Source organism: Choristoneura fumiferana, chromosome 15 (genome assembly GCF_025370935.1).
Source record: "Choristoneura fumiferana chromosome 15, NRCan_CFum_1, whole genome shotgun sequence".
In the NCBI taxonomy this organism is placed as follows: Eukaryota; Metazoa; Arthropoda; class Insecta; order Lepidoptera; family Tortricidae; genus Choristoneura; species Choristoneura fumiferana.
The window spans coordinates 1,833,054-1,859,042 of NC_133486.1; the positions used below are offsets into that span (position 1 = coordinate 1,833,054).

General features: G+C 44.5%; 3 protein-coding genes across 3 annotated transcripts in view; 1 reads left to right on the forward strand and 2 right to left on the reverse strand.

Moving 5' to 3' along the window:
- LOC141435546 (E3 SUMO-protein ligase ZBED1-like) overlaps positions 1-20,551 on the reverse strand; it is a 138,072-nt gene extending 117,521 nt beyond the window's left edge. Inside the window, exon 1 of the mRNA XM_074098254.1 lies at positions 20,536-20,551. The gene's annotated coding sequence lies outside the window, so the exon portion shown is untranslated. The remainder of the gene's footprint in view (positions 1-20,535) is intronic.
- Positions 809-2,430, reverse strand: LOC141435845 (uncharacterized). The gene is made up of 2 exons (XM_074098669.1): positions 1,926-2,430; positions 809-1,602 (listed from the first exon to the last, which is right to left on the reverse strand). Exons 1-2 carry the CDS (start codon positions 2,428-2,430, stop codon positions 809-811), a joined length of 1,299 nt encoding a protein of 432 aa, XP_073954770.1.
- crm (cramped chromatin regulator) overlaps positions 17,895-25,989 on the forward strand; it is a 37,476-nt gene continuing 29,381 nt past the window's right edge. The window contains exons 1-4 of the mRNA XM_074098670.1: positions 17,895-18,090; positions 18,275-18,400; positions 19,522-19,809; positions 21,537-21,740. Coding sequence (XP_073954771.1) covers positions 17,910-18,090; positions 18,275-18,400; positions 19,522-19,809; positions 21,537-21,740 — 799 coding nt within the window. The 5' untranslated portion in view covers positions 17,895-17,909. The remainder of the gene's footprint in view (positions 18,091-18,274; positions 18,401-19,521; positions 19,810-21,536; positions 21,741-25,989) is intronic.

Genomic DNA, 25,989 nt, shown 5'->3' on the forward strand with positions numbered 1-25,989 from the left:
AAGCTCGTGCACGAAGCCTCCCGAACGTAGTGGCCGCCTTGCCGATGCGGGAGTCGATTTCTGCATCAAGTGAGAGATTGCTCGACACTTGCGAACCCAAATAGCAAAACCTGCTAACCACCTCCAATGGAGCATCGCCAAGCAAGATGGTTGGAGGTTGTGGGCAACCCTGCGCTAATACGACGGTCTTCTTAGCATTAATAGACATCGAGAAGAGATCACATGCTCTGGCAAACTTGTCCATTAGGCTCTGAAGCTGTGCTTGGTCGTGGGCGATGAAAGCAGCGTCATCCGCAAAGAGAAGACTGTCTACAAACAGGTCCTCTCTGCGACGCTTAGACTTGAGCAAGGAAATGTTGTATAACCTACCATCGGAACGGGTATGTAGGTGTATGCCCTGCCTGTTGCTCTTCGCCAAAAGCAACCTTCAAAAGTACAGAAAAAAATATACCAAAGAGAGTGGGTGCCAGAACGCAACCTTGTCGAACACCCCTGCGCACTGCAAAAGGCGCAGACGTATCGCCATTGTGCAACACGGTGGCCTCCATACCCTCATGGAATGACTGCACAATCTTCAGGAGTTTTGGAGGACATCCGATTCTCACAAGAATCGAGTACAACCCCTCCCTGCTCACGGTGTCAAAAGCTTTGTTCAGATCAACAAATGCGATAACTAGGGGGGTCTGCTGCTCCCTACACTTTTCCTGTAGCTGTCGAAGAGAGAAAATCATGTCGACAGTTGACCGTTGGGATCGAAATCCGCATTGTGCCTCAGGATATACGCGGTCGGCAAGCCTCTGCAGCTTACCTAAGATGGCTCTTGCGAAGGCTTTACCGACGATGCTAAGTAGAGATATTCCGCGGTAACAATTACAGTCACCGCGATCGCCTTTACCTTTATACAAGTGACGATGTTGGCATCCCGCATATCCTGAGGAACGTAGCCCGCATCCCAACATTTGGCCAGGAGGTTATGGAGGACAGGAAGGAGGCACTTGATTTTGACAATCTCGGCGCAGACCTCGTCCTTACCCGGACTCTTCCCCAGCTTGAGCTGCTTGACGGCGAGGTCTAGTTCCTCTACTGTGGGTGCGACATCTAACTCGTGCAGAGTCGCCAGGTTTGGAACAAGATCCACTGCTTCTGGCTTAATATCCACAGAGCACGAGTAGAGGTCGGTGTAGTGTTCCACCCATCTCGTCATCTGACGACTGCTGTTTGCTATAATAGAGCCATCAACTTCTTTAAGAGGTGCCGTTTTCTTCGGAATGGGTCCGAGAGCTCTTTTAATGCCTGCATAAACTCCGCCAATGTCTCCCGTGTTTGCGCAGGCTTGGATACCTTGGCATAGTTCTGTCCAGTACGCGTTTGCATAGAAGCGAGAGCTACGCTGGACTGACGCCTTTGCCTTGTTGAGGTCCTCGCGTGTCTTGACGCATGGGTTGTGACGGAAGTTTAGGGCAGCTTGGCGTTTTATGTCAATGAGCGGCCGCATGTGTTCCTGGTTTTCCAGAAACCAGTCTAGTTTTTTAAATTTCTGGTACCCGAAAGCGTTACCCGTGGCGACGCCGAGCCATCCCAGGCCGCAACTTACCACTACCTCTGGATCACGGGTTTTAAACAGATTAATCTTTTTTCGGCCCATAGGCTTAGACGAGTGGACCCGCTTAGGGACAAGTCGGACCCTGGCAGCAACAAGGCTGTGGTCAGTGTCACAATCAGCACTGTGAAACGTTCGCATGTGAAGCGTTTCACGCAGATCCCTCCTCCTTGTAAGGGCAAGGTCCAACTGGTGCCAATGCTTTGATCGGGGTGCATCCAAGAGACTTTCCGCATCAATTTGCCTTTGAAGAAAGTATTGGTAACACACAACTGGTGTCTAGAGCAAAACTCCAATAATCGTTGCCCATTTTCGTTTTGCTTACCAACGCCGTGAGTACCAAGGCAATCCGACCAGGCAGATGTATCCTGGCCGACGCGGGCGTTGAAGTCACCCAAAATGTGCAGTCTGTCAGTTGAGTGCACCCCGCGCACTGTTTTTTCGAGTTGATCGTAGAACTGGTCCTTGGTCTCTAGTTTTGAGTTGAGCGTCGGTGCGTAAGCGGAAATAAGAGTAACAAAGCCGCTTTTGGTATTAAGACGCAAGACCATTATGCGCTCTGACACTCCCACAGGTGTCTCTAGTGCATTGAGTAGGTGGTTACGAACAGCGAATCCTACGCCGTGCTCACGAGTCTCCGAGGATTTCTTGCCCTTCCAGAAAAAAGTGTAGTCGGCTTCACGAATGGACCCTTCTTCCTCGATTCTAGTCTCCTGTAAGGCCGCGATATCAATGTTGAGCCTTTTAAGTTCAACGCTGATAGAAATAGTTTTGCGCAGACCTTCTGCGCAATCAGAGCTTCCACAGGTGTTCGGGAAGCCTGTCCTCATAGTGCGGACATTCCATGTCGCGAAGCGCATGTATGTAGGGTTGGCTCTAGATTTTTTGCTTTTTGTTGCTTGAGCAGGTGATTTGATTTACAGCGTCAACATCTGGCTGTCAGGCCCGTGCTCCGTTCACCCAGGCAGAACAAGTTAACGCTGAGGCGGATCAGTACCTTAGTGGTCGGGGGCTGCCCAACTTAAAGCAGGCGGTAACTGATCAGTGGACCTGCGATGGATCCTCCTACTGTCGAGAGTGACCCCTGGCGTTGGCACTTACGCCTATTTGTGCGAACTTATAACCGGTAACTGCCACTCTCCGTGTTGTTTCCCACCTGAGGCAGGCGGGCGAAGTGACCTCTCCGCGGATGCTACTACGTCTGGGACAGACGACTTTATGGCAACACGGGCTTTCCCAGAACCCATGCCACCCTCTCCTCCTCCCCGGCAGGACCCACAGGAGTGACAAGTCAGTACGTGTGGTGCCGGTTTGGCCGCAGGTGCCTGGCTAGCTAGAGCCTAAGCGGAGGCACCGTTCCGGGTTTGTTACAGTATTCCTTCTAATTCTGGAGACTAGGTGTAATTGTCTCGGTGCAGAGGTTGTGAGAGTTACAGAGGACGCTACTGCCCATCCTTCACATATATCCCTCAATCGCCTCTTACGAAACCCACGGGAAGAGATGGGGTGGTGGTATTCTTGGTCGCCGCCATCACACGGCAACGTCCTTAGTCCTACGGTCAGCATAAAATAATAGATAGATCGTAATAGATCTAACTCCTTTCATAATCTGTAAGTACACACAAAACCATTCACTTTGAAAAGATGACCTGTTTTGCGATGTACATTATTACAAATTTTAGTGGTCAAACTTGAGTTTTTGTGAAATTAACTGGTTATCATCGATTCGATGTTTTATGAAAAAACATCGATACATCGAGTATATCGATAGCTTTTCAAAACATCGGATTGATTCGATGTATCGCATTGTAAACAACGATGTTTTCGATGCATCGATGTATATCGAATATCCCTACTTTGTGCTCATAAAGTGCACTCACAAAAATTATCCATTTTGAGATAAGAGTTTTTTTTAAAGTAGTGACGATATAAAACACTGTTGATGTATCCACGTCATGAGCACGTGCCTCTTAACTAAGATAGTTAAAAAATGAATAACGATTTTTCAGATAAGAATAATTGCTCCTGAACTTGATTATGCGATGTAAAAAGTTGAACAATGATCATTCATCACACGATCCTGTCTGACACAGCTTCAAAATGAACAGTAGCATAACTAGCCGTACGAAGCCTCGACTATATGAGATTAATTATGTTATGACGAATACGCTATTCGACAACTCCTGATATTATTATACCTGATAAAACGATTTTTTTTTTCATACAAATTAATTCGGCACGCAATGTATCGGTAACAAAGTCAACAACTGACACTAACATTTTCTGCCTCTGAAACTTCAAATAAATGTTTGCATTACCCTCCTGTATGGTGATACAACAAAATATGACATCGAAATTTAAAACTTAATGTCTCGTAGATAAAGTTGTTTTTTTTTTGTAAATTTGAATGATACAGAGAAAATGACACTTTATTCCTTTTTATTATCACTTTGAACCCCAGGAGGTTACATTGCTGATCGAGAAAATTAATAACTCTCCATTAGCAAAGAACAGGGCAATTGTTATATTTTTTCGATAAAGCGGTTCTCAATAGTTAAGCTATCGTTAATTAAAATTTAAATCAATAAATAAAAATTTGGCTACTATAGGAAAATATAGATAATATGCAATGTTTTTCGGTCAAAAAATAATTCGGTTGAAAATTGAATATATAGTGTTTTTTTGAAAAAATATATTTCGGTCTCTTTCTAAAACTTTTTCCTCTATACAAGTAGGTCCTTGCTTGTGACGTCACATGCAATTATTTCAATCTTGAATACGGTGTAAGAGTAAGAGTGTATTGTATTGTAACGTAACATACATTGACAAGCTTTGACTTATGAGATATGTAAATAAAACTTACCTAGTCAAATACCGTAACGGTGTCAAGTTTAATATTTATTTATATTATAGTTATTCATTAGTTGTGTTGAGCGTTGCGCTACTGTTTATTAGTGCGCTGTGCGTTATGTCACAAAGCGTGCGCCCGCGCCGCCGGCGTGCGAATTCCCATTCGGATTGCGGTCACGTGCGCGTACGTTTAAGTTTTCATGCGGAATTATTTCGTTTCCTTGAACGTCAGTGGATACCGGATGATTTGAAGCGATACAATTTAATACTCTGTTGTTGCATTTAAAATGAAACCTATCTGAAATTTATAATGTTAATTATTAAAAAAATGCAACAATAGCGTGTGGAGGCTTGTGTTCGGCTATGGAACGTATAGGCGGGTGATAATGACGGTGATGTATAAAGAGAAGTTTCCCTGCCGGCCGTGCGGCCGCGTTAGGTACTCGTTTTAGGTATTGCTGTCTTTATCGCTCGTGACATAAGCGCTCGCAGCCGCCCCCCCCCCCCCATGCCTTCCGCAACGACGTCCGTAATTTATATCGAGATAGCTGTAGGCTTTTCAAGATTTGGGCGGTTGAATTTTGGGTTTCGTTGTCCTCATATTATACGAAAAGTAAAGCACAGAAATCAATGATATTTTACAATCAAGATATTCATTATATTTTCTATGCCTGTGGTTTTTTAGATTTTTGTAAAAAATCTTTATTAGTCTGTAATTCTCGTGCAAAGTTGACATCTTTTTTTTGTCGACTTTTGAGCTCCTGTAATTCTAATATTACACATTTATATGAAAATCTGAAAACCACAGGCATAGATTAATTACGTCTAGTCCATACTTACAAAATTTCATCTATTTCTGTTGCCTAGTTTTCAAATGAGATCGGGACTACGTTTGTATGGAGAATGGAACGAAGAGACTTCTCTTAAAAGGCAATATAAAACGCATTCGCACCACAATTAAATGTTATCGTTTAGACTTTAATAGACGTTTTAGACGTTAATGTCATAATAATCATCATTATTAACCGGAAGACGTCCACAGTTGAACATGGGCTCTCTAGGAATAGGGTTGCCAACTTTTTCTAGAAGAAATAGAGTATATCAGTATATCTGATATCAAAAGAGGTAAATAAAGAGTAGGTTCGGACTTTCTTGTTTTTTTTTATTCGACTGGATGGCAAACGAGCAAGTGGGTCTCCTGATGGTAAGAGATCACCACCGCCCATAAACATCTGCTACACCAGGGGTATTGCAGATGCGTTGCCAACCTAAATTTCTAAGATGGGATACCTCAAGTGCCAGTAATTTCACCGGCTGTCTTACTCTCCACGCCGAAACACAACAGTGCAAGTGTAGCTATAAAAGACTGAATAAATATATAAATAAATAAATAAAATGAATAAAATCGGTTTTGCAAAGGTGCAGCAGAAAAAGATGCATAAACTGACCAAGGAAGAACATAAACATTGATAAAATCTTAATAATTGCAATTGCAACCAAGTAAAGGCTTATTATGAAGTTCAATGCTCTCTTCGTTTGTGGAATGAAAAACTACGTCATGCGAGTATGACCTTTTAATTCGCGGTTAAGGTGAATGTTAGTTTGTCACAAGCGAAACAAACACTTGTCAAATTGTATAAGTATAGTCGAGATCAAAGATATTTGAAAAAATGGCAAAAACGGAACTCTTATTAGTTTCGCCATGTCTGTCTGTCAGTCCGTCCGCGGTTTTGCTCAGGGACTATCAATGCTAGAAAGCTGTAACTTTGCACGAATATATATGTAAACAATACCGACAAAATGGCACAATGGTACTGATACTGTGACATTTGATATGAGGCTTTGTACATGATTAGAAATACCATCAACACGTTCTATTTATCTTTGTCCAGACCATGGCAGAGGGTCGACACATTGTTTACCTACATTGTGGGCTTGCAGCAGCTAGGTAATTGGTTTCAGTTCATCTAATACCACAGAATAAGTAATAGTACAAGTACAGAAGCTTCACTGCCGTACAAAAGTGACGTTTAGGCATAAGAATCGTGCCTTACTTTATGCTTCTCTGTCTATCGCATAATCGTGTTCACTCGCACGCGTTGAGTCGCACTGAATCGCCTCAACGTTGGGGAGGCCCGGTATGTACTTGTAGCTCGGCGGCGGAATGGCCTAGTGACACCCCCCTGCTAATACCTTTAAACGAGCAATTCTCGTATATATAGTATAAGTATATTTCGGGGATCTACAAAACGGCTACAACGATTTCGATGAAATATGTTATGTAGGGATTTTCGGGGATGAAAAATCGATCTAACTTCGTCTTATCTCTGGGATAACGATTGTTACCGAGTTTTAGCCCGAGCAAAGCTCGGTCGCCCAGGTACTACTTACATTAAATGACGTCTGCATTCTCTCATGAATGCGGTAATTTAATACGACGTGGACTAATCATACTCATTATTAATCCGACAATAATAGCGATCATAGAAGCTACCGTCGCACGTTTTTCCTCTAGAGTCTTCTATAGTGATTAAAGTTTTAACCCGTCGCGCGACTAACGATATTAAAGGGTGATCGAAACTAGTAACAAAAATTGACTAATCGCGAGTACTTAGATACGCGCCACTGTGCACATGTCAGCCGAAAGATGTCCACTGCTGGACATAGGCCTCCCCCAAGGCTCTCCACTCAGACCGGTCTTGTGCTTTCCGCATCCACCGCGATCCCGCGATCTTAACCAGCAGGGCTACTACAAAACTCGAAACTCGAAGTTCGTGTCGTGCGGTCCCTCTATACTATATAATACGAGAGCGAGAGGGACGGTAATAAGAACTTCGAGTTTCGGGTTTCGTAGTAGCCTTACAGGTCGTCGCTCCATCTTGTTGGAGGCCTACCGACAGCTCGTCTCCCGGTCCGCGGTCGCCATTCGAGTTAGAGATAGTTGTAAGAGTTTAAAAAACTAAAAATGCGCTTTATAAACCTGCCTGACTGTTGACACGGATCGTTATTAGACCCTAGGTGCCAGTGGCGTGGCGTAAATATTTTTGTTTGGCAACTCGGAAAGAGAGATAATTAGGGAGTCTCTTACCATTTACTTTTCAGGGCTTTAAATCCAAGGTTCCATTCTACTCGCATAATTGAGCTATTTTACAAAAAAAAAAACAATGTAAGCGATACATTTTAAAATTGACAGCACATTGATAAATGTTTATCTGAGATGTGAAATAAATAACAAAAAATATTTAAAGGCCCGTACCAAGATACAGCGATAACACCGCCATGTGCGATACACTGATTTAACGATTAAACTTTGAGGATCAATAAATCTAAATTCAACACACACACACAAACATCACGCCTGTATTCCCAAATGGGGTAGGCAGAGCACACGAAACGTTACCGCTTCGGAGCCACTTTTAGCAATTTTAGGTTTAAAGTTTGACAAAAACGGTACAATAGTGACAGGTTGCTAGCTTGTCGCCTACGGTATACCTTAACCAAATTCAAGTTATTTGAAAATGTTACAAAACAAAAGTAGCTTAGTCTTGTGACTAGAATCGAACCTTGAATTTAAAGCCCCCATTGTCAGAGACATCATGCATACTCGTAGTGTAGTGTAAGCAACTTTTCAATAGCCGGGACTCATTACTGAAAAAAAAATTGAGACGGTTACGATTTTGAATGGATCCCGTCTGTTGAACTTTATAGTAGATTATTGTCGTGGCCTGGATGTAGGCAATTGCTGGCTGAGTATGAGTATTAAACGGACGAGCTTGCGAGTCCGTTTAACTAATACGAAGCCAGCAATTGCTATTCCAGCCGAGACTAATATAAAGCTTTTCTCAAAAATAGTGAATAATTCTGAAATAGAATAAACTTTTTCTCAAAATATATTATAAAATTTAATTTTATTCCAATATTTTTCTTATGCTTTCCCGCCTTTTTTCATTAAAAATAAACTGCAGGTGTATTTTTCCACCGAAAACACCACAAGCTATTTCAGACCCAATAGAAAAAGTCCGGAGTTCCAACAAAATATCTGATACCGGCCATTTGACTTGGCTGTATATGACTTGTGCCAACATTTCCATGGCCTTTTTAACTTTAAAAAAAATGCGACTGATTGCAGGCGCCCTAATTCATTATTGTCGATCTAGCGCGCCTGCAATCTTTTTAACTTTTTAATTTTTCGCTGACCATAAACTATGCACTTCAGCTTCTGATATGTAAAGAATAATGTCAACTTTTACGGTCATTTTTGAGAAAAGTTACTTACTTAACAAAAAAAAAAAGGAAAAAACATTTATTCGTGACAGTTACATAAACGAAAGACAAACGAGGAAACATGTAGGCATGGAACTATCACGAAACGGACTTTCAGCGTAATGCCGGCTTGAGAGCCAGCGCTGGTCTTCCGGTGAGGGTTTTAGACCACTGGACTTTTTGTTTTCTGCGTAGTTTGCAGCTGCAGTTCGGTTTGTATATTGGTACTTTTTTAAACTGCAGTCCTATAAATAGAGCAACATTATAAAAATAATATAATTGTAGCATGCGAGTTAATTGCTCACAGGCTGTCACCATGTCACCGAGTTAATGATGGTTGGTCTTCTTTATGTTGTTGTTTTGCGAAAGAAAAACAATTACGCCTTTGCGGCGGTATGGCGGCCATTTGGAATCGCCAGAAAAGTATGGCATGGTGTATTTCGTGAGTGGCTCCTCGACGATGATTAGCTGTGCAAAAATTAGCCTGGAACAAATGGTTGAATTGTTTGGTATGGCAGGCTGTAAGCCACATCGGAGAAGTATGGCATTACGCTACCGCCTACATCTTTTTTTATGGACTATCGGAAAATACAATCATTTTTGTAAAACAAATCGTTCGATTTTCGCTATTTATCCGACACGTTCGATTAACGCCCAGGCCAGGATTGGGCCGCCGATACCAGCGCTATGACCATCATTTCACCCCTGAAGAACCGCCATACTGGTACAAATCATCTAATATTTTGTGTCACCATCTCCCGGTCTAAGTGTTGATTAGGCTATTTATAACTTATGCAGGTACCATCAGCCAAATATGTGTGTCTACCATCCTAAAGTTGATAATCGTTTGCATGTCACAAAACAGTAATGCCAATAGACGTGTCTATCAACTTGAAAGTTCGACTTTAAAGCCGAGTTTAGACTTGCAAGAAAAATCGTGCAAGTTGCATTACATTGCCAGGCCGTAAAGCCAACGGGTTTGTAGTGGTCAATCGAGCGCCGCAATGTAATGCAACTTGCATGATTTTCTTGCAAGTCTAAACTCGGCTTAACGACATATGCATTTGACAGGAACTTGTTTAAAAATTGATAGACCACTTATTTGGCTGATGGTACAGAACCTCATACCAAACGACACAATGTTAACGGAAAAATGACTGATTTACTATGTAACTTAATATTTCGGGACAAAAACTATCCTATGACATTCCCCGGGACTTAAACAATATGTAAACCGAATTTCATCTAAATCGGTTCAGCGGTGTTTAGACGTGATGAGGCAACAAACATTACAAACAGACTTACAAACTTTCGCATTTATAATGTAAGTGGGATAATAATAAATATATTGACCCGGATAACTCACGTCTTAAATCGAGTTTAGCTCGACATGTTTTGTCTTAAGTTAAGTGGGATAAACTAACTGTAATATCCATGCACAAAGATGACCGATAAAAGTAACATAATTAAAAAAAAATGTGTAGATTACACGTTTAAAAATGTTTGTCTATTTTATTTGGTCGGTGCAGTAATAGCTTCACCTAAAAAATTACAAGGTTAAAATATTTTTTATTGTAATGTCACAGAGCTCGGAAAGGGTGTTACTTTGAGAGTTTGCATAACATGGACATACCTTATCATTTAATGGTAGACTAGTCTTATGTGTAATTTTAAAACTGGCAGAAGGAACAGATGTGGAAAGTATTTTAATGTACAATTTTGCTCCTCTCACTTTTGTGAATGTAGAAAAGGTTTTTCTCTGTTTATAAGTAAATATTATATTAAACGCAAGAATAAATGCGTAAAAACCGGCCAAGAGCGTGTCGGACACGCTGAGGATAGGGTTCTGTAGGCATTACGAAAAAATCAAATACCTAATATTTATCTAAGGGTTTCGTATTGTGTACGGAATCTTCCAAGTTTAGGTATTTTTTATACTTCAGGCTGCTATTTACTCTTACGTAAACTACTAATAACTCTCAAGCAATCTTAGCCGCTATAATTTTCCTTGAATTTTTTCAAAATTTTCCGCCCAACAGTTTAGATTTAAGAGGGGGAGGGACCAAGGGGAATAGATACTCATTTATGTATAGACTAGCCGTTACCTGCGGCTCTGTCCGCGTAGAATTCGGTTCACGCGCGTCCCATGGGAACTATGCAATTTTCCGGGATAAAAACTATCCTTTGTCCTTTCCCAGGACTCGAGCTATCTTTATACCGAATTGCATCTAAATCGGTTCAGCAGTTTAGACGTGATAAACTAACAAACAAACAGACTTACAAACTTTCGCATTTATAATATTAGTGGGATGTGGGATAGTGGGATATATAGTTTTTTCCACATTCTATGTAAACTTTACTACTAAGTACTTTTTCGTTCCCGTGTTGTAAATGGGTATTTATCATTTTTATAATTATAACCTATTATTACACGTAACTTCAATGTTAAAGGTGCTGAAACTGAACTAGCTATTATGATGAAAGATAATTATGTATGAGGTTGGTACCTAAGCATTAAATAATTGCCGTGCTCCGGTTATTGTATTATCTAAAAATAATATTTATTACAAACACGTTACAGTATTTTTTACAGATCATTCACGATTCACGATCCAATGGCGTAAACTTTTATTCTTATTTGTTGTCATTTTTTTATATTAGTTGGATGAAGGTCAATAGTAAAAACTTAAAAAAAAAATGTTTTGACACTTACCACCGTTAAATAAGCCTCTTTCTTCATAACTTGTGATTCACATATAATCATAAAGTTCATACACACAATTATTGATAAACTTAACTTCACAATATCAATTCTCACCGGCATTTTTTCAACACACATTATACTAGCCGTAGTAAAACAACTAAATGGTAGTTTCCGAATTTAAAATGTTTAATATTGAATTTAACTTTTTTTTTATTAACGGCCAGCTTTTTTAAACCACTTCTAGTAACAAGTGGCTTTTATGCTCGAGTTTCCAAATTCGAAATGTTAACTTTATAATATTGTTTTTGTTGATGGCCAGTACTTTTAAACCGCTCCAAGCCGCGCGGTGCGTGCTATGCGCAAGAGTTTCGTCCTGCCAGCGGTTTTATTGATCTGTCGTCGTACAATAATGCTAATGTTTTGTGTCTCATTACTAGATTGCGGGTGTCTCGCCGTAATGTTGTGTTTTTAAATAATTACCTCCAATGATCGTTAAGGGTATTTTTTTTTAATTAAGTACCTACTAATGTAGTTATTGCTGACGTAATTTGATAGAATATAAAATTTATTATTTTAAATAAAAGTGATCCATTACAATGATATAGTAAAAGGATTCCAAAAATATTTTTAGTTCAATAAAAATTAAATAAATATATAAAATAAGTAAATTCAAATTAACATACGTTTTTATAGTGGTCTGTGTTTAGTTTTTGTTTAATGCAATTCAGATCTTATCAGATTAGAAATGACGATACATTTCTACCTAACTTTGTCTGTTATTTTTTGCACGGCATGAATCTACTATTTTAGTTCTGTTATGAGCATAGATTTAGTATTTCCTTAAATCAGTACCTACCTATTACAAAAGTTAGAGAGAGAGCATTAGTTTACTATACGCGAATGTTAAAGAGAGGTAGACGAGACCACTTATCTTACGAGTTATGGTCCTATATCATATCAATCAAGTATTTAAAAGTAATACTTGACATGATACTAGACCATAACGCGTAAAACTTCCAAAAAACTGTATTATTATTTCATAAGAGCTCTGTTACGTTTAAAAGCTTATCCATACTAATATTATAAACGTGTTTGTATGTTTGTCCGTCTTTCACGTCGAAACGGAGCGACGGATCGACGTGATTTTTGGTATAGAGATAGTTTATGGGCCAGAGAGTGACATAGGCTACGTTTTATCCCGGAAAAATGCACAGTTCCCGAGGGAACAGCGCGCGATAACCGAATTCCACGCGGGCGAAGCCGCAGGCAAAAGCTAGTTAATGATAAATTATGTATTATTAATTCAACAAAAATATCCAAACTATGCACAAAAAGTATTTTTTTATGCGCAAGCGACGCGCGGTTTGCAAAGGCGCTGTAATTCCTTAAAATGTAGTACAAAGTTGATTTAGTCTTCGATACGCGTAAATACGCGTTGCCGGTGCGTTGTCTAGGTTGTGTTGGAGAAAATACTAGAAAACAGCTTTATTGGCTTGCGTCGATTACAATTTGGTGTCATTCATATCTACTAGAATTCCATAAATATAAATGAAAGACATTGAGGCCATCTGATTTTGAACTATTAAAAGACAATTATGTAGCGATTAACATATATTATATACATATACCTAAAAGAGGTATTTATGGAAAATTTTACGCTAATATCTAGTTGGCTCATCAGATATCACATGTACTTAGCAAAAATTGGGTGCTTGGGTAAACAAATATTATTATAATTAGTGCGTCACTTGGATAATCATAAAATATTGGACTCGTTATTTTTTCTCAATGGAACAAAAAAATACACTGATAAAACTCGTCAAAGTTCGGCAGTGGGGCTTAAGATAATGTTCAGTTTACACCTTCCATTTTCACAATATGTATTTTATTTTTCAGATAATGCAAATTGATGTGTGTCAAACGCAGCGTTTATCGCTTAAACAACTGAGCGCTTAAATGTGATATTTAAGTGCATTAATTAATTAATTAATAATAATAATACCGGATGTCGGTGGCCTATCGTGTCAGCCGAAAGTCGTCCACTGCTGGACATAGGCCTCCCCCAAAATATGAGCAAATAATTAAAACATAGATCATACTCCTCAAACTGAACAACATTACTTCAGCGACTTTTAAAAATAATTAGTTTTTAATTTTTATTACACTTAAGTTTATTCGAAGAAGCAATGTAAAGCAAAATGTTTGATGTTTGTAGCGTGACAGGCGACGTCAGTTGTGTTCTAGGATGGCGTACATTGATAGCAGTATTTAATTTGTATGAAAATAGGAAAATTCAAAGACTCCATTATTTTTAAAAGTCGCTGAACTAATGTTGTTCAGTTTGACGAGGACGATCTATGTTTTAATTTTTGCTCGTATTACAGGCCACACCCGGTATAATAATATCATAGGCACTTGGCAACAATTGACCTAGTCCCAAACTAAGCAATCCTTGTACTAGGCAACGGATAAACATACTTATATAGATAAATGCATACTTAAATACATATTAAACATCCAAGACGCAACAACAAAGATTCGTATTATTCATACAAATATCTGCCCCGGTCGGGAATCTAACCCGGGACCTCAAGCTTCGTAGTCAGGGTCTCTATCCACTTGGCCATCCGGTCGTCAATAAATAGAATATATTATATATTATATTATTATATATTATTATTTATAATGCACAGGCAGCTTATAGCTGATGCGTGCATATCATTGTTCACTTGTGTAATTGTCTTCAAAGTACTTATCAAGTCTGTTTTTAAAAGAATTCACTGAAAGTGCACTGATCACTGTCTCGGGCAAACTGTTCCACTGTTTCATGATTTTCTCTTATGGCTTTATGATTATTACCAACTATTATAGTTCTAATTAATCGGTATAGGTTAATTTGATTGCTTAGTAACGATATCTCTTGTCCGGGTGAGCGGTTAGTTCCAATGGAGTGCCGAAAAAAGTTTCTCGATGAGGGCTACGGCATAGATGTCGCTAGCGTCACTGCTTAAGTGACTAAGTAAGAAACAAACAAGCTGAGATATGAGGTGCATAGGGGAAATTCGTGTCGGTACCGTTGACCATCAGTGGTGTAGCGGTATAGCACGCGGTACGGATTACCGAGGACCTGGGTTCGATTCCCAGTGATGGTCTTATTTTTCTGTGTTTTTTCTGTGCATCTTTATTTCAGTTTGTATTTTCAATTTAGGTTTTACGGGATGACCGTAAAAGTAAAAATTTGGAATTGAAATAAAAAATACAAAAAGATTCCAAAAAACCAATCTTATTATAGTTCTACAAATAACAATTAAGTACTGCGCGTGCCGCTGTGCGCACCGCGTAAGACAATGTTTGGTAATTAGATTATCTGATGCAAATTGATGTGCGTCAAACGCATTGCGTTTGTAGCATAAAACAACCGAGTGCTTTATACACAAGGTGAGGCGTGCAAAGCGGAATCCCACAAATGATAAATGTAAATAACATAACCATAAAAAAATCATTTTTAACAAAAGCTTTTTTTGCTGACTGTACTTTTTGTTGACTGTACTTGCATTGTGACCCAAACTTCATTTGCATACCAAATTTCAAGTCGATGCTATTAACCGTTGAAGATTTCTGTCCTGCGAAGACGATCCTGGCTGGACTACCAGGATGTCACTACTAGATAATTGTATTGTCACGCGATTGACATGAATATTCCAGATTTCAAGTCAATCTGGCTACTGGAAGTTGGTCAAATTTAACTTGCAAGATTTGTTTACAGACAGACAGACAACAGGACAGCTGAAATTAAATAAAAGCTTGTAAAACGCTCAAATTTGAAGAGCCTAAAGTCTGACTGTTCGGACGCCTGGCAACGCTATACACAAATAGAATGGTAACTGTACAAGGTCTTATTTTTTCCTTTTTAACACTAAAATTGTAGCCTTATTAAATAAGCCTTATTTAAAAAGTAACCGATTTAATCATTTTGTTTTTGCAGTTAATTTTTTTTTCTATTTTTCTGCACGCATATTATAGGACTTAATGGTTTCCCATTCGTTAATAGCTCTGTGTAATTTTTTTTAATGTATCGACATTTAATAAATTGGCTGTGTTAAAAATAAACAACAAGTTACTCTAGTACATACGAGTACGTAATCGCGTTTTTTTTTTTTTAGTCTTAAGTCAGTCGGGTTGTCGATTTTTTATTCATACCTTTCGATATTTCTGTGAAAATGGTAGCCTTTCATTTGACACCCTTATTGTTACAATACAAAATATTCTTTTGGTCCCTCATCATATTTATATTACGTAGGTACCCTATGTCACTCCGACATAATAATATGACGAATCTAATGATACCTCATATTATGTTAAAAGTGGTCCCTCTGAGGCTTTAGAGAGGATCAAAAAATCATATCTACATACGCTCGAAAAACATAACCCTCCTTTGATCGCGCAAAAAGAAAAACTCATAATCTGAAAAACTGTTATTTGAATTTTGTCTGGCCTCGGCTATAATCGATTTTATTACAGTTAGCATGGTATTTGAATAGATTATATGAATGAATAGTAGATGAACGCGTGACTCGCCTGTCATACAGATATACATATGCAGTAGCTTTGTTGAGACCACCGAACTGTGCGATTACAATGCTTACACGTTAACTTCCTTATTTACGGCGAAATATATTTATTACATAATTATTTATGCATGGGTATATGTCCGCTACCTAGTTTTAACACGGCCAATGTTACGCTTTATTTCTCGTGTTAACACAATAACGAAAACAATAGTTGAACATGTGTTTAACATAAAAATCGGCTAGGTGTTTTCTTTTTTTACAATAGGTACCTATAGTACGTATTCCAAGCAAATAAATCATTCTTTCTTTCTAAGGACAATATAATGTAGAATCAAGTAGAAAAATGTAGGTACCTATACTCATGTGTGCACCTCTATTATACACAAGGCTGCCAATTTTCTAGTCGTTAACCTCTGTAGTTTAAATCATCATCCTAGCCTATAAACGTCCCGCTGTTGGACACAGGCCTCCTCTCAGAATTAAAGGGCTTGGGCTGTAGTTCACACGCGGGCCCACTGCGGATTAGAAACTTTACACATCATTCAATTGCTTGGGAGGTCTGTGCAGGTTTCCTCTCGATGTTTTCTTTTACCAAAAAGCTCGTGGTTAATTTCGAATGTTATTTCGTACATGAGTTTCGGAAAATTCAGAGATGCAAACCCGGGTTTAATTAAACCCACGATCCTTTGCTTGCGAGACTATATGTCAAACCGCTAGGCCACCAAGGGTTTGTCTTTAATGTTTGGTGAAGCATTATCTGTGGCTGACGTTACACGTATAAAGAAAGATTCATTTATTAAATGGAATAAAATGTTTATTGTGATCTCATTATTCCATTTATGTCGCACGTCGAGCGGGTTTGTACGATTAGTTATGTCATAAAAAATAACCTTCAATTGCATTTAAGTGGGAGGATTGTTATAATGTAACATTTCTTTTGTCGCATGTTTTATGAGCCGTAAAAACAACTATCTCGCTATTATTAAACTATAGCGTTTACCCGCGGCTTCGCACGCGTATCATTAGGCATGGCAATCGAATTGAAATTCCGGGATTTTCTAAAAAAAATACATCGTGAATTCCATTGTCTTTGTATAAAAAACCCGCGCCCAATTTCATGTAATCCTAGTTGAATGTTTGGAATTTTATCCCGATCCTTTAGGAATTTTGGGATAAGAAGTAGCCTAAGTATATGTTATTCTAAGCTCAACTATCACAAACACCAATGTGGTGTTTATGACAGTTGGGCCTGTGTAAAGAAAGAAGAAGAAAGAAGGATTTTATTTGGGCAAAATTCGGCACTTAGCATAATAACAACCATAAAAAAGAAAAACAAACACTACAGTAGGCCACACTCAGTATATGATGCTGCGGCGATTGGACCGATAGCGGCATTGGTTTTCTGAGCCCTTTTTGAACCTAATATTGAATATGTCAGACTTTTTGTGGTGCGCGGTTTGTAGCGAAGAAGCATGGTAAAAATATTATCTGCAGTTCCTTTTGTGTGCCTTTCTTACTCTTTCACTCAACGTGCATGAACGCACTATGCGGTTAACCGCGCGATTTTAGCGCGCCTACCCTCAATTATCGCTTGAGAAAGAGAGGGCGCTAGCGAACGCCTGTTACAAAATAGTATGAGCAGCGCCAACTGCACACGTCGCTTGCGACGGATTTTAGCTGTAACCGCACCCGTAGGCGTGCGCCCGCGCCGTGCACCCGCGCCAGCAAGTGTAGGCCCTAAAGTGCTCCCCACATCTATTGACGCGGAATCCAAGCAATAAGAGCGAAAAAGACGTGGGCAGGCGTCGATACGAGCCGAACCATGACTTGTTAGCTCTTACTGCGTGCGGACATAAAGGTTTTTCCTATCGGTTTTTGCCGGCTCCTAGTCGATGGATGTGGGAGACCCTAAAACAACGGGATGACTTATCCTTCGTTTACATTCCAGACGGTATCGAAAGAGAGCAGCATGCCGGCGCAGCCCGCGCCCGACGCTCACGCCAGCGAGCTGCTGGGCTCGCTGACCACGGAGCAGCAGCAGCGGACCAGCGCGCGCGTCATCAAGAAGCTGCGGCTCGAGCCAGCGCACCCGGACAAGAGAGGTAGCTAGAGAGAGGGAGAGAGCAGCATGCTGACGCAGTCCGCGCCTAAAGGTGATTTTCCACCGGCGAGGCGAGACGAGAATTGAAATTTGTATGGTGGCGCCCGCGGCGGCTCGCGGCGGGCGCGCTAGAACGCATACAAATTTCAATTCTCGTCTCGCCTCGTCTCGTTTCACCTCGCCAGTGGAAAATCACCATGACGCTCACGCCAGCGAGCAGCTAGGCTCGCTGACCAAGGAGCAGGAGCAGCGGACCAGCGCGCGCGTCATCAAGAAGCTGCGGCTCGAGCCAGCGCACCCGGACAAGAGAGGTAGCTAGAGAGAGGGAGAGAGCAGCGTGCTCACGCAGCCCGCGCTTGCGGGGCTACTACGAAATTCGAAGTTCGTGTCGTTCCATCCCTCTGACACATGCTATTTAATACGAGAGTGAGAGGGACAGTACGATACGAAACTTCGATTTTTCAATTTCGGAGTAGGCCCTCTGACGCACACGCCAGCGAGCTGCTGGGGTACCTAGACAGAGGGAGAGAGAGCACCGACGGCTCTTGATCAAGGTGGAGCGAGATTGTCTACACTAGGTAATTCCGCGCCTCTCAAAAGGTGCCATCCTTATTTTATTTTCAACTGGAAAAGTGCGCTCCGGATCTTGCACCACCCCAGGGCCGGCGCTGAAAGAGAGGAGAGAGAGGATTTGACGACCGGATGGCCAAGTGGTTAGAGAACCTGACTGCGAAACTTGAGGTCCCGGGTTCGATTCCCGTCCGGGGCAGATATTTGTATGAATAATACGAATGTTTGTTCTCGGGTCTTGGATGTTTAATATATGGTATTTAAGTATGTATTTATCTATATGAGTATGTTTATCCGTTGCCTAGTGTCCAAGCTTTGCTTAGTTTGGGACTAGGTCAATTGGTGTCAAGTGTCCCATGATATATATTTTTTTAATTTCTTTACACATAGATATTCGATTCAACGCGGAAAAATAATCATCTCGGCTTATTACGTCCCACTGCAAGCACAGACGTCCTTTCAGAATGAGAAGGCTTGGGCCGCATTTCCCACGCAGGCCTAGTGTGGATTCGGAACTTCACACGCACCATTCAATTTCTTGCCAGGCTATGCAGGTTTCCTCACGATGTTTTACATCGCCGTAAAGCTTGTTGTTAAATTTTAAATCTAAAGTTCTACACAATGGTCTTGAATTAAATCCTGATTAGTTCACAGTTTCAGTATAAAATGCATTTGGCCAAATGAAATGCTTGTCAAACGAATCATTTGAAAAACATTTTTTTTGCGAAATGAAAGGATACAGTGATTTCACATATGAAGTTTGAATCCACAGGTTTGGTTACAGAAATCCAGCACATCTCTGATACAGCTCTCTGACGCAAACTTTTTTACACTGAGACTAAAATCTACCTTCTCACCACAGACATACCAGAATGCGACACGCCGATCAAAATCGACGAGAAAGACCCTCTCAAGTTCCCCACGGTGAAGCAACGCATGCCCAAAGCCCTCTGGTCAGCCGACGAGAAAAGCTTGTTCTTCGAAGCTCTCAATGAATACGGGAAAGACTTTGATGCCATAACTGCTCATATTTGTGCTAAGATGAAGAAGAAGGGCATGCCAGATGTGAATTTGAAGACCAAGACGCAAGTCAGCCATTTTTACTATAGGACCTGGCATAAACTGTCGAAGCATGTGCATTTCGGTGAAAGTAAGTCTTAAAATATGACTTAGGTACAATTTTTTACTAATATCATTACAGATTTACAAATACTTTCTAGACTGGCCAGCAAAAGCTGTCCACGCATTTTTTACGAAGCTTTAATCTGGTATCATTTTTGAGACTGTCAAAATTGACATATTGTCATTCTAGCCCGGCTTAGATAATTTTGATACTCCTGCTATGAGATTTTTTTTTGTTTAATTGAACCTCCTACCATCCTCAAAATGCAAAACGTTATAAGATTATGTTAGATCAAAATGTTAGAAGATATATTCAATGCCAATCTGGTCAAAGTGGTCCAAAAATTGATGCGTCTGGACTGTACGTAAATGGGCACTGACAAAGGTCATAAAATTTAGCAGGGACTCCTAAAGTGCATCATCAACTTTCGCACATTACTACATGAATTTCGATGCAGCTTGAAGAGTCCCGAGTATAATTGAATACCTACCCACCGTGTCTCTGTCAACCTCGACACTGGCGGAATCATCAAAAAATTGATGGACCCACTTTTCCTAAATTTGAATTGAATTGAATTGATCAGGAAAATTAAAATAATTTCTAAGTATCAACATCTTTTAATCAGTGTACAGCAAGTGTTGTCAGCCTCATTTGTTTTAAATTTGCTGCGGTTCACGTGGACAGCTTTCGCTGGCCAGGCTCTAAAATAAATTAATCAAATAATTGTTATACAAAATCCGTGGTAATCAAAACCTGTACTATACTTTACATTGAGATTAGCTAAGGCAAGAACTAGATAAGGCCTTACAGGGAGAGTAATTAATAAAGTATTATCCCATAACAAATAAAAACAACTACACGTGACCACTGCTCGACCAAAGACTCCCCTCTTGACCTACACATCTCCCTATCCAGAGATATAATTAGCCATTCGCTCAGTTCCGCGTCTAGGCCATCTCGCCATCTCTGCCTCGGCCTGCCTTGCCGTCAGTGCCCATCATGCAGTACCAACCATGTGGCTGTGTGCACCATCTTTACGGGTGCTTCCGGCAAACATGCCCGGCCAATCCTATGTAAGGCCTGGCAGTCGCTTTTCCAACAAAAGCTATTTGAGTTTCAGAGCGCAAATAATCAGTTCCTCTTTTTCCGCTTGAAGTATACCCACTACACGCCCTTAAAATAATTTCTAAGTATCAACATCTTTTAATCAGTGTACAGCAAGTGTTGTCAGCCTCATTTGTTTTAAATTTGCTGCGGTTTCTCGTGGACAGCTTTCGCTGGCCAGAGTCTAACTAAATTAATCAAATAATTGTTATACAAAATTCGTGGTAATCAAAACCTGTACTGTACTTTACATTGAGATTAGCTAAGGCAAGAAGTAGATAAGGCCTTACAGGGAGAGTAATTAATAAAGTAATTGATCCATAACAAATAAAACAACTACACTATACCTAGTCTACATCTGTGCCCACTGCTCGACAAAGACTCCCCTCTTGACCTACACATCTCCCTATCCAGAGATATAATTAGCCATTCGCTCAGTTCCGCGTCTAGGCCATCTCGCCATCTCTGCCTCGGCCTGCCTTGCCGTCAGTGCCCATCATGCAGTACCAACCATGTGGCTGTGTGCACCATCTTTACGGGTGCTTCCGGCAAACATGCCCGGCCCAATCCTATGTAAGCCTGGCAGTCGCTTTTCCAACAAAAGCTATTTGAGTTTCAGAGCGCAAATAATCAGTTCCTTTTTTTCTCAGACGTAAAAAAAGTAGCCCAGGAGCTATACGCCCTGATCAACTACGGGGAGCTTCGCAAGAAATTGGTGTCGGTGAGCGAGAAGACTTGCGCCAGGTTACACGAGATGGTGCTAGGTGGCAGCATGGTGGTGCGCCACCGCGGACGGAACGTGCGCGCGCGCACGCCCATGTGCCGTGCGCTGAGGAGGCTCAACCAGATCACAGGTCGGTGGATGTCATCATCATCAGCCGTAGGACTTACGTTGTTAGAAATAAGCCTGCCTCATATGGTGGAGGTGCTGGGATATAATAGTGCGGTACAGATGTAGTGAACAATGTTTTTCCATCGTATTTTGTTTATCTTGCTCTCTCAACTAGCTTACTGGGGTTTGCTGAAGTTAATTGAGAAAGTAAGATAAATACGAACTTATATTAAATGATATTGTAACGGATAACTCAGGTCTTAAACCGAGTTTAGCTCGCATGTTTCGGGGGTTCGGGCTCGGCATGTTTAAGACGTGAGTTATCCGTTAACAATATCATTTAATATGAGTAAGTCTCACGGTAGTTTCATGTTCAAAATACGAACTTATCCAACAAAAAGTACGATGGAAAAACATTATTCAATAGATCTGTACAGTCACCAGTACCATCTGATATGACTCTTATTTCTTAGGCCAGTAGGACGTCTCAGATATTTTTACGCTCGTTTCCAGCGTCAAATCTGGTCACGTGACATATAGCGATAAAGCTGAAAATTTTGAGCAAAAACACTGTTATTTTTTTTTTTCTTTAACTCCAGTTTCTTTTATTTGTACCACTGCCACGACCGCTACTAAAGGAGATTAAAAAATCAGCTTCCAAGGCCAAGATCAATCCTGCAAGAAGCCATCTCGGCGCTGCCGCAGGGCTACTACGAAACTCGAAGTTCGTGTCGTGCGGTCCCTCTGACACTTATACTATTTAATACGAGAGCGAGAGGGACGGTACGATACGAACTTCGAGTTTCGAGTTTCGTAGTAGCCCTGCTGGTTGACGCGGCGACTTGACGCTTACTTTTTTGAGTCGCGGGAAATTCAAAATCACCTTAAAAATGGGGTCACATGACCAGATTTATCGCTGCAATCGTGCGACGACACCTCAACAACCCTTGCGCCGCCGCGCGCGCGCCTAAAGCACTTGTTGTGGGAGGCTGTAACCCGTTGGTGTGTGTGTGTGTGTGTCAGAGCGCGGCTGCGCGCTGGGCGTGTGCTCGCTGACGCAGGTGTCGCTGCGCGCGCGCAGCGGGTCGTCGTGGGCGCGCGTGGCGGCGGCCGCGCACACGCGCGCCTAAAGCACTTGTTGTGGGAGGCTGTAACCCGTTGGTGTGTGTGTGTGTGTCAGAGCGCGGCTGCGCGCTGGGCGTGTGCTCGCTGACGCAGGTGTCGCTGCGCGCGCGCAGCGGGTCGTCGTGGGCGCGCGTGGCGGCGGCGCGCACACGCGCGCCTAAAGCACTTGTTGTGGGAGGCTGTAACCCGTTGGTGTGTGTGTGTGTGTCAGAGCGCGGCTGCGCGCTGGGCGTGTGCTCGCTGACGCAGGTGTCGCTGCGCGCGCGCAGCGGGTCGTCGTGGGCGCGCGTGGCGGCGGCCGCGCACACGCGCGCCTAAAGCACTTGTTGTGGGAGGCTGTAACCCGTTGGTGTGTGTGTGTGTGTGTCAGAGCGCGGCTGCGCGCTGGGCGTGTGCTCGCTGACGCAGGTGTCGCTGCGCGCGCGCAGCGGGTCGTCGTGGGCGCGCGTGGCGGCGGCCGCGCACACGCGCGCCTAAAGCACTTGTTGTGGGAGGCTGTAACCCGTTGGTGTGTGTGTGTGTGTCAGAGCGCGGCTGCGCGCTGGGCGTGTGCTCGCTGACGCAGGTGTCGCTGCGCGCGCGCAGCGGGTCGTCGTGGGCGCGCGTGGCGGCGGCCGCGCACACGCGCGCCTAAAGCACTTGTTGTGGGAGGCTGTAACCCGTTGGTGTGTGTGTGTGTGTGTCAGAGCGCGGCTGCGCGCTGGGCGTGTGCTCGCTGACGCAGGTGTCGCTGCGCGCGCGCAGCGGGTCGTCGTGGGCGCGCGTGGCGGCGGCCGCGCACACGCGCGCCTAAAGCACTTGTTGTGGGAGGCTGTAACCCGTTGGTGTGTGTGTGTGTGTCAGAGCGCGGCTGCGCGCTGGGCGTGTGCTCGCTGACGCAGGTGTCGCTGCGCGCGCGCAGCGGGTCGTCGTGGGCGCGCGTGGCGGCGGCCGCGCACACGCGCGCCTAAAGCACTTGTTGTGGGAGGCTGTAACCCGTTGGTGTGTGTGTGTGTGTCAGAGCGCGGCTGCGCGCTGGGCGTGTGCTCGCTGACGCAGGTGTCGCTGCGCGCGCGCAGCGGGTCGTCGTGGGCGCGCGTGGCGGCGGCCGCGCACACGCGCGCCTAAAGCACTTGTTGTGGGAGGCTGTAACCCGTTGTGTGTGTGTGTGTGTGTCAGAGCGCGGCTGCGCGCTGGGCGTGTGCTCGCTGACGCAGGTGTCGCTGCGCGCGCGCAGCGGGTCGTCGTGGGCGCGCGTGGCGGCGGCCGCGCACACGCGCGCCTAAAGCACTTGTTGTGGGAGGCTGTAACCCGTTGGTGTGTGTGTGTGTGTCAGAGCGCGGCTGCGCGCTGGGCGTGTGCTCGCTGACGCAGGTGTCGCTGCGCGCGCGCAGCGGGTCGTCGTGGGCGCGCGTGGCGGCGGCCGCGCACACGCGCGCCTAAAGCACTTGTTGTGGGAGGCTGTAACCCGTTGGTGTGTGTGTGTGTGTCAGAGCGCGGCTGCGCGCTGGGCGTGTGCTCGCTGACGCAGGTGTCGCTGCGCGCGCGCAGCGGGTCGTCGTGGGCGCGCGTGGCGGCGGCCGCGCACACGCGCGCCTAAAGCACTTGTTGTGGGAGGCTGTAACCCGTTGGTGTGTGTGTGTGTGTCAGAGCGCGGCTGCGCGCTGGGCGTGTGCTCGCTGACGCAGGTGTCGCTGCGCGCGCGCAGCGGGTCGTCGTGGGCGCGCGTGGCGGCGGCCGCGCACACGCGCGCCTAAAGCACTTGTTGTGGGAGGCTGTAACCCGTTGTGTGTGTGTGTGTCAGAGCGCGGCGCGCGCTGCGTGTGCTCGCGTGACGCAGGTGTCGCTGCGCGCGCGCAGCGGGTCGTCGTGGGCGCGGTGGCGGCGGCCGCGCACACGCGCGCCTAAAGCACTTGTTGTGGGAGGCTGTAACCCGTTGGCTGTGTGTGTGTGTGTGTCAGAGCGCGGCTGCGCGCTGGGCGTGTGCTCGCTGACGCAGGTGTCGCTGCGCGCGCGCAGCGGGTCGTCGTGGGCGCGCGTGGCGGCGGCCGCGCACACGCGCGCCTAAAGCACTTGTTGTGGGAGGCTGTAACCCGTTGGTGTGTGTGTGTGTGTCAGAGCGCGGCTGCGCGCTGGGCGTGTGCTCGCTGACGCAGGTGTCGCTGCGCGCGCGCAGCGGGTCGTCGTGGGCGCGCGTGGCGGCGGCCGCGCACACGCGCGCCTAAAGCACTTGTTGTGGGAGGCTGTAACCCGTTGGTGTGTGTGTGTGTGTGTCAGAGCGCGGCTGCGCGCTGGGCGTGTGCTCGCTGACGCAGGTGTCGCTGCGCGCGCGCAGCGGGTCGTCGTGGGCGCGCGTGGCGGCGGCCGCGCACACGCGCGCCTAAAGCACTTGTTGTGGGAGGCTGTAACCCGTTGGTGTGTGTGTGTGTGTGTCAGAGCGCGGCTGCGCGCTGGGCGTGTGCTCGCTGACGCAGGTGTCGCTGCGCGCGCGCAGCGGGTCGTCGTGGGCGCGCGTGGCGGCGGCCGCGCACACGCGCGCCTAAAGCACTTGTTGTGGGAGGCTGTAACCCGTTGGTGTGTGTGTGTGTGTCAGAGCGCGGCTGCGCGCTGGGCGTGTGCTCGCTGACGCAGGTGTCGCTGCGCGCGCGCAGCGGGTCGTCGTGGGCGCGCGTGGCGGCGGCCGCGCACACGCGCGCCTAAAGCACTTGTTGTGGGAGGCTGTAACCCGTTGGTGTGTGTGTGTGTGTCAGAGCGCGGCTGCGCGCTGGGCGTGTGCTCGCTGACGCAGGTGTCGCTGCGCGCGCGCAGCGGGTCGTCGTGGGCGCGCGTGGCGGCGGCCGCGCACACGCGCGCCTAAAGCACTTGTTGTGGGAGGCTGTAACCCGTTGGTGTGTGTGTGTGTGTCAGAGCGCGGCTGCGCGCTGGGCGTGTGCTCGCTGACGCAGGTGTCGCTGCGCGCGCGCAGCGGGTCGTCGTGGGCGCGCGTGGCGGCGGCCGCGCACACGCGCGCCTAAAGCACTTGTTGTGGGAGGCTGTAACCCGTTGGTGTGTGTGTGTGTGTCAGAGCGCGGCTGCGCGCTGGGCGTGTGCTCGCTGACGCAGGTGTCGCTGCGCGCGCGCAGCGGGTCGTCGTGGGCGCGCGTGGCGGCGGCCGCGCACACGCGCGC

What these genes read in the sequence shown, in the direction of transcription:
- LOC141435845 (XM_074098669.1), bottom strand. Translation starts at nt 2,430, where the DNA reads ATGAGGACAGGCTTCCCGAACACCTGTGGAAGCTCTGATTGCGCAGAA. An exon ending in CCTTGGTACTCACGGCGTTG is followed by an intron (nt 1,603 to 1,925) that starts GTAAGCAAAACG and finishes CCCGTGATCCAG; the next exon opens with AGGTAGTGGTAAGTTGCGGC.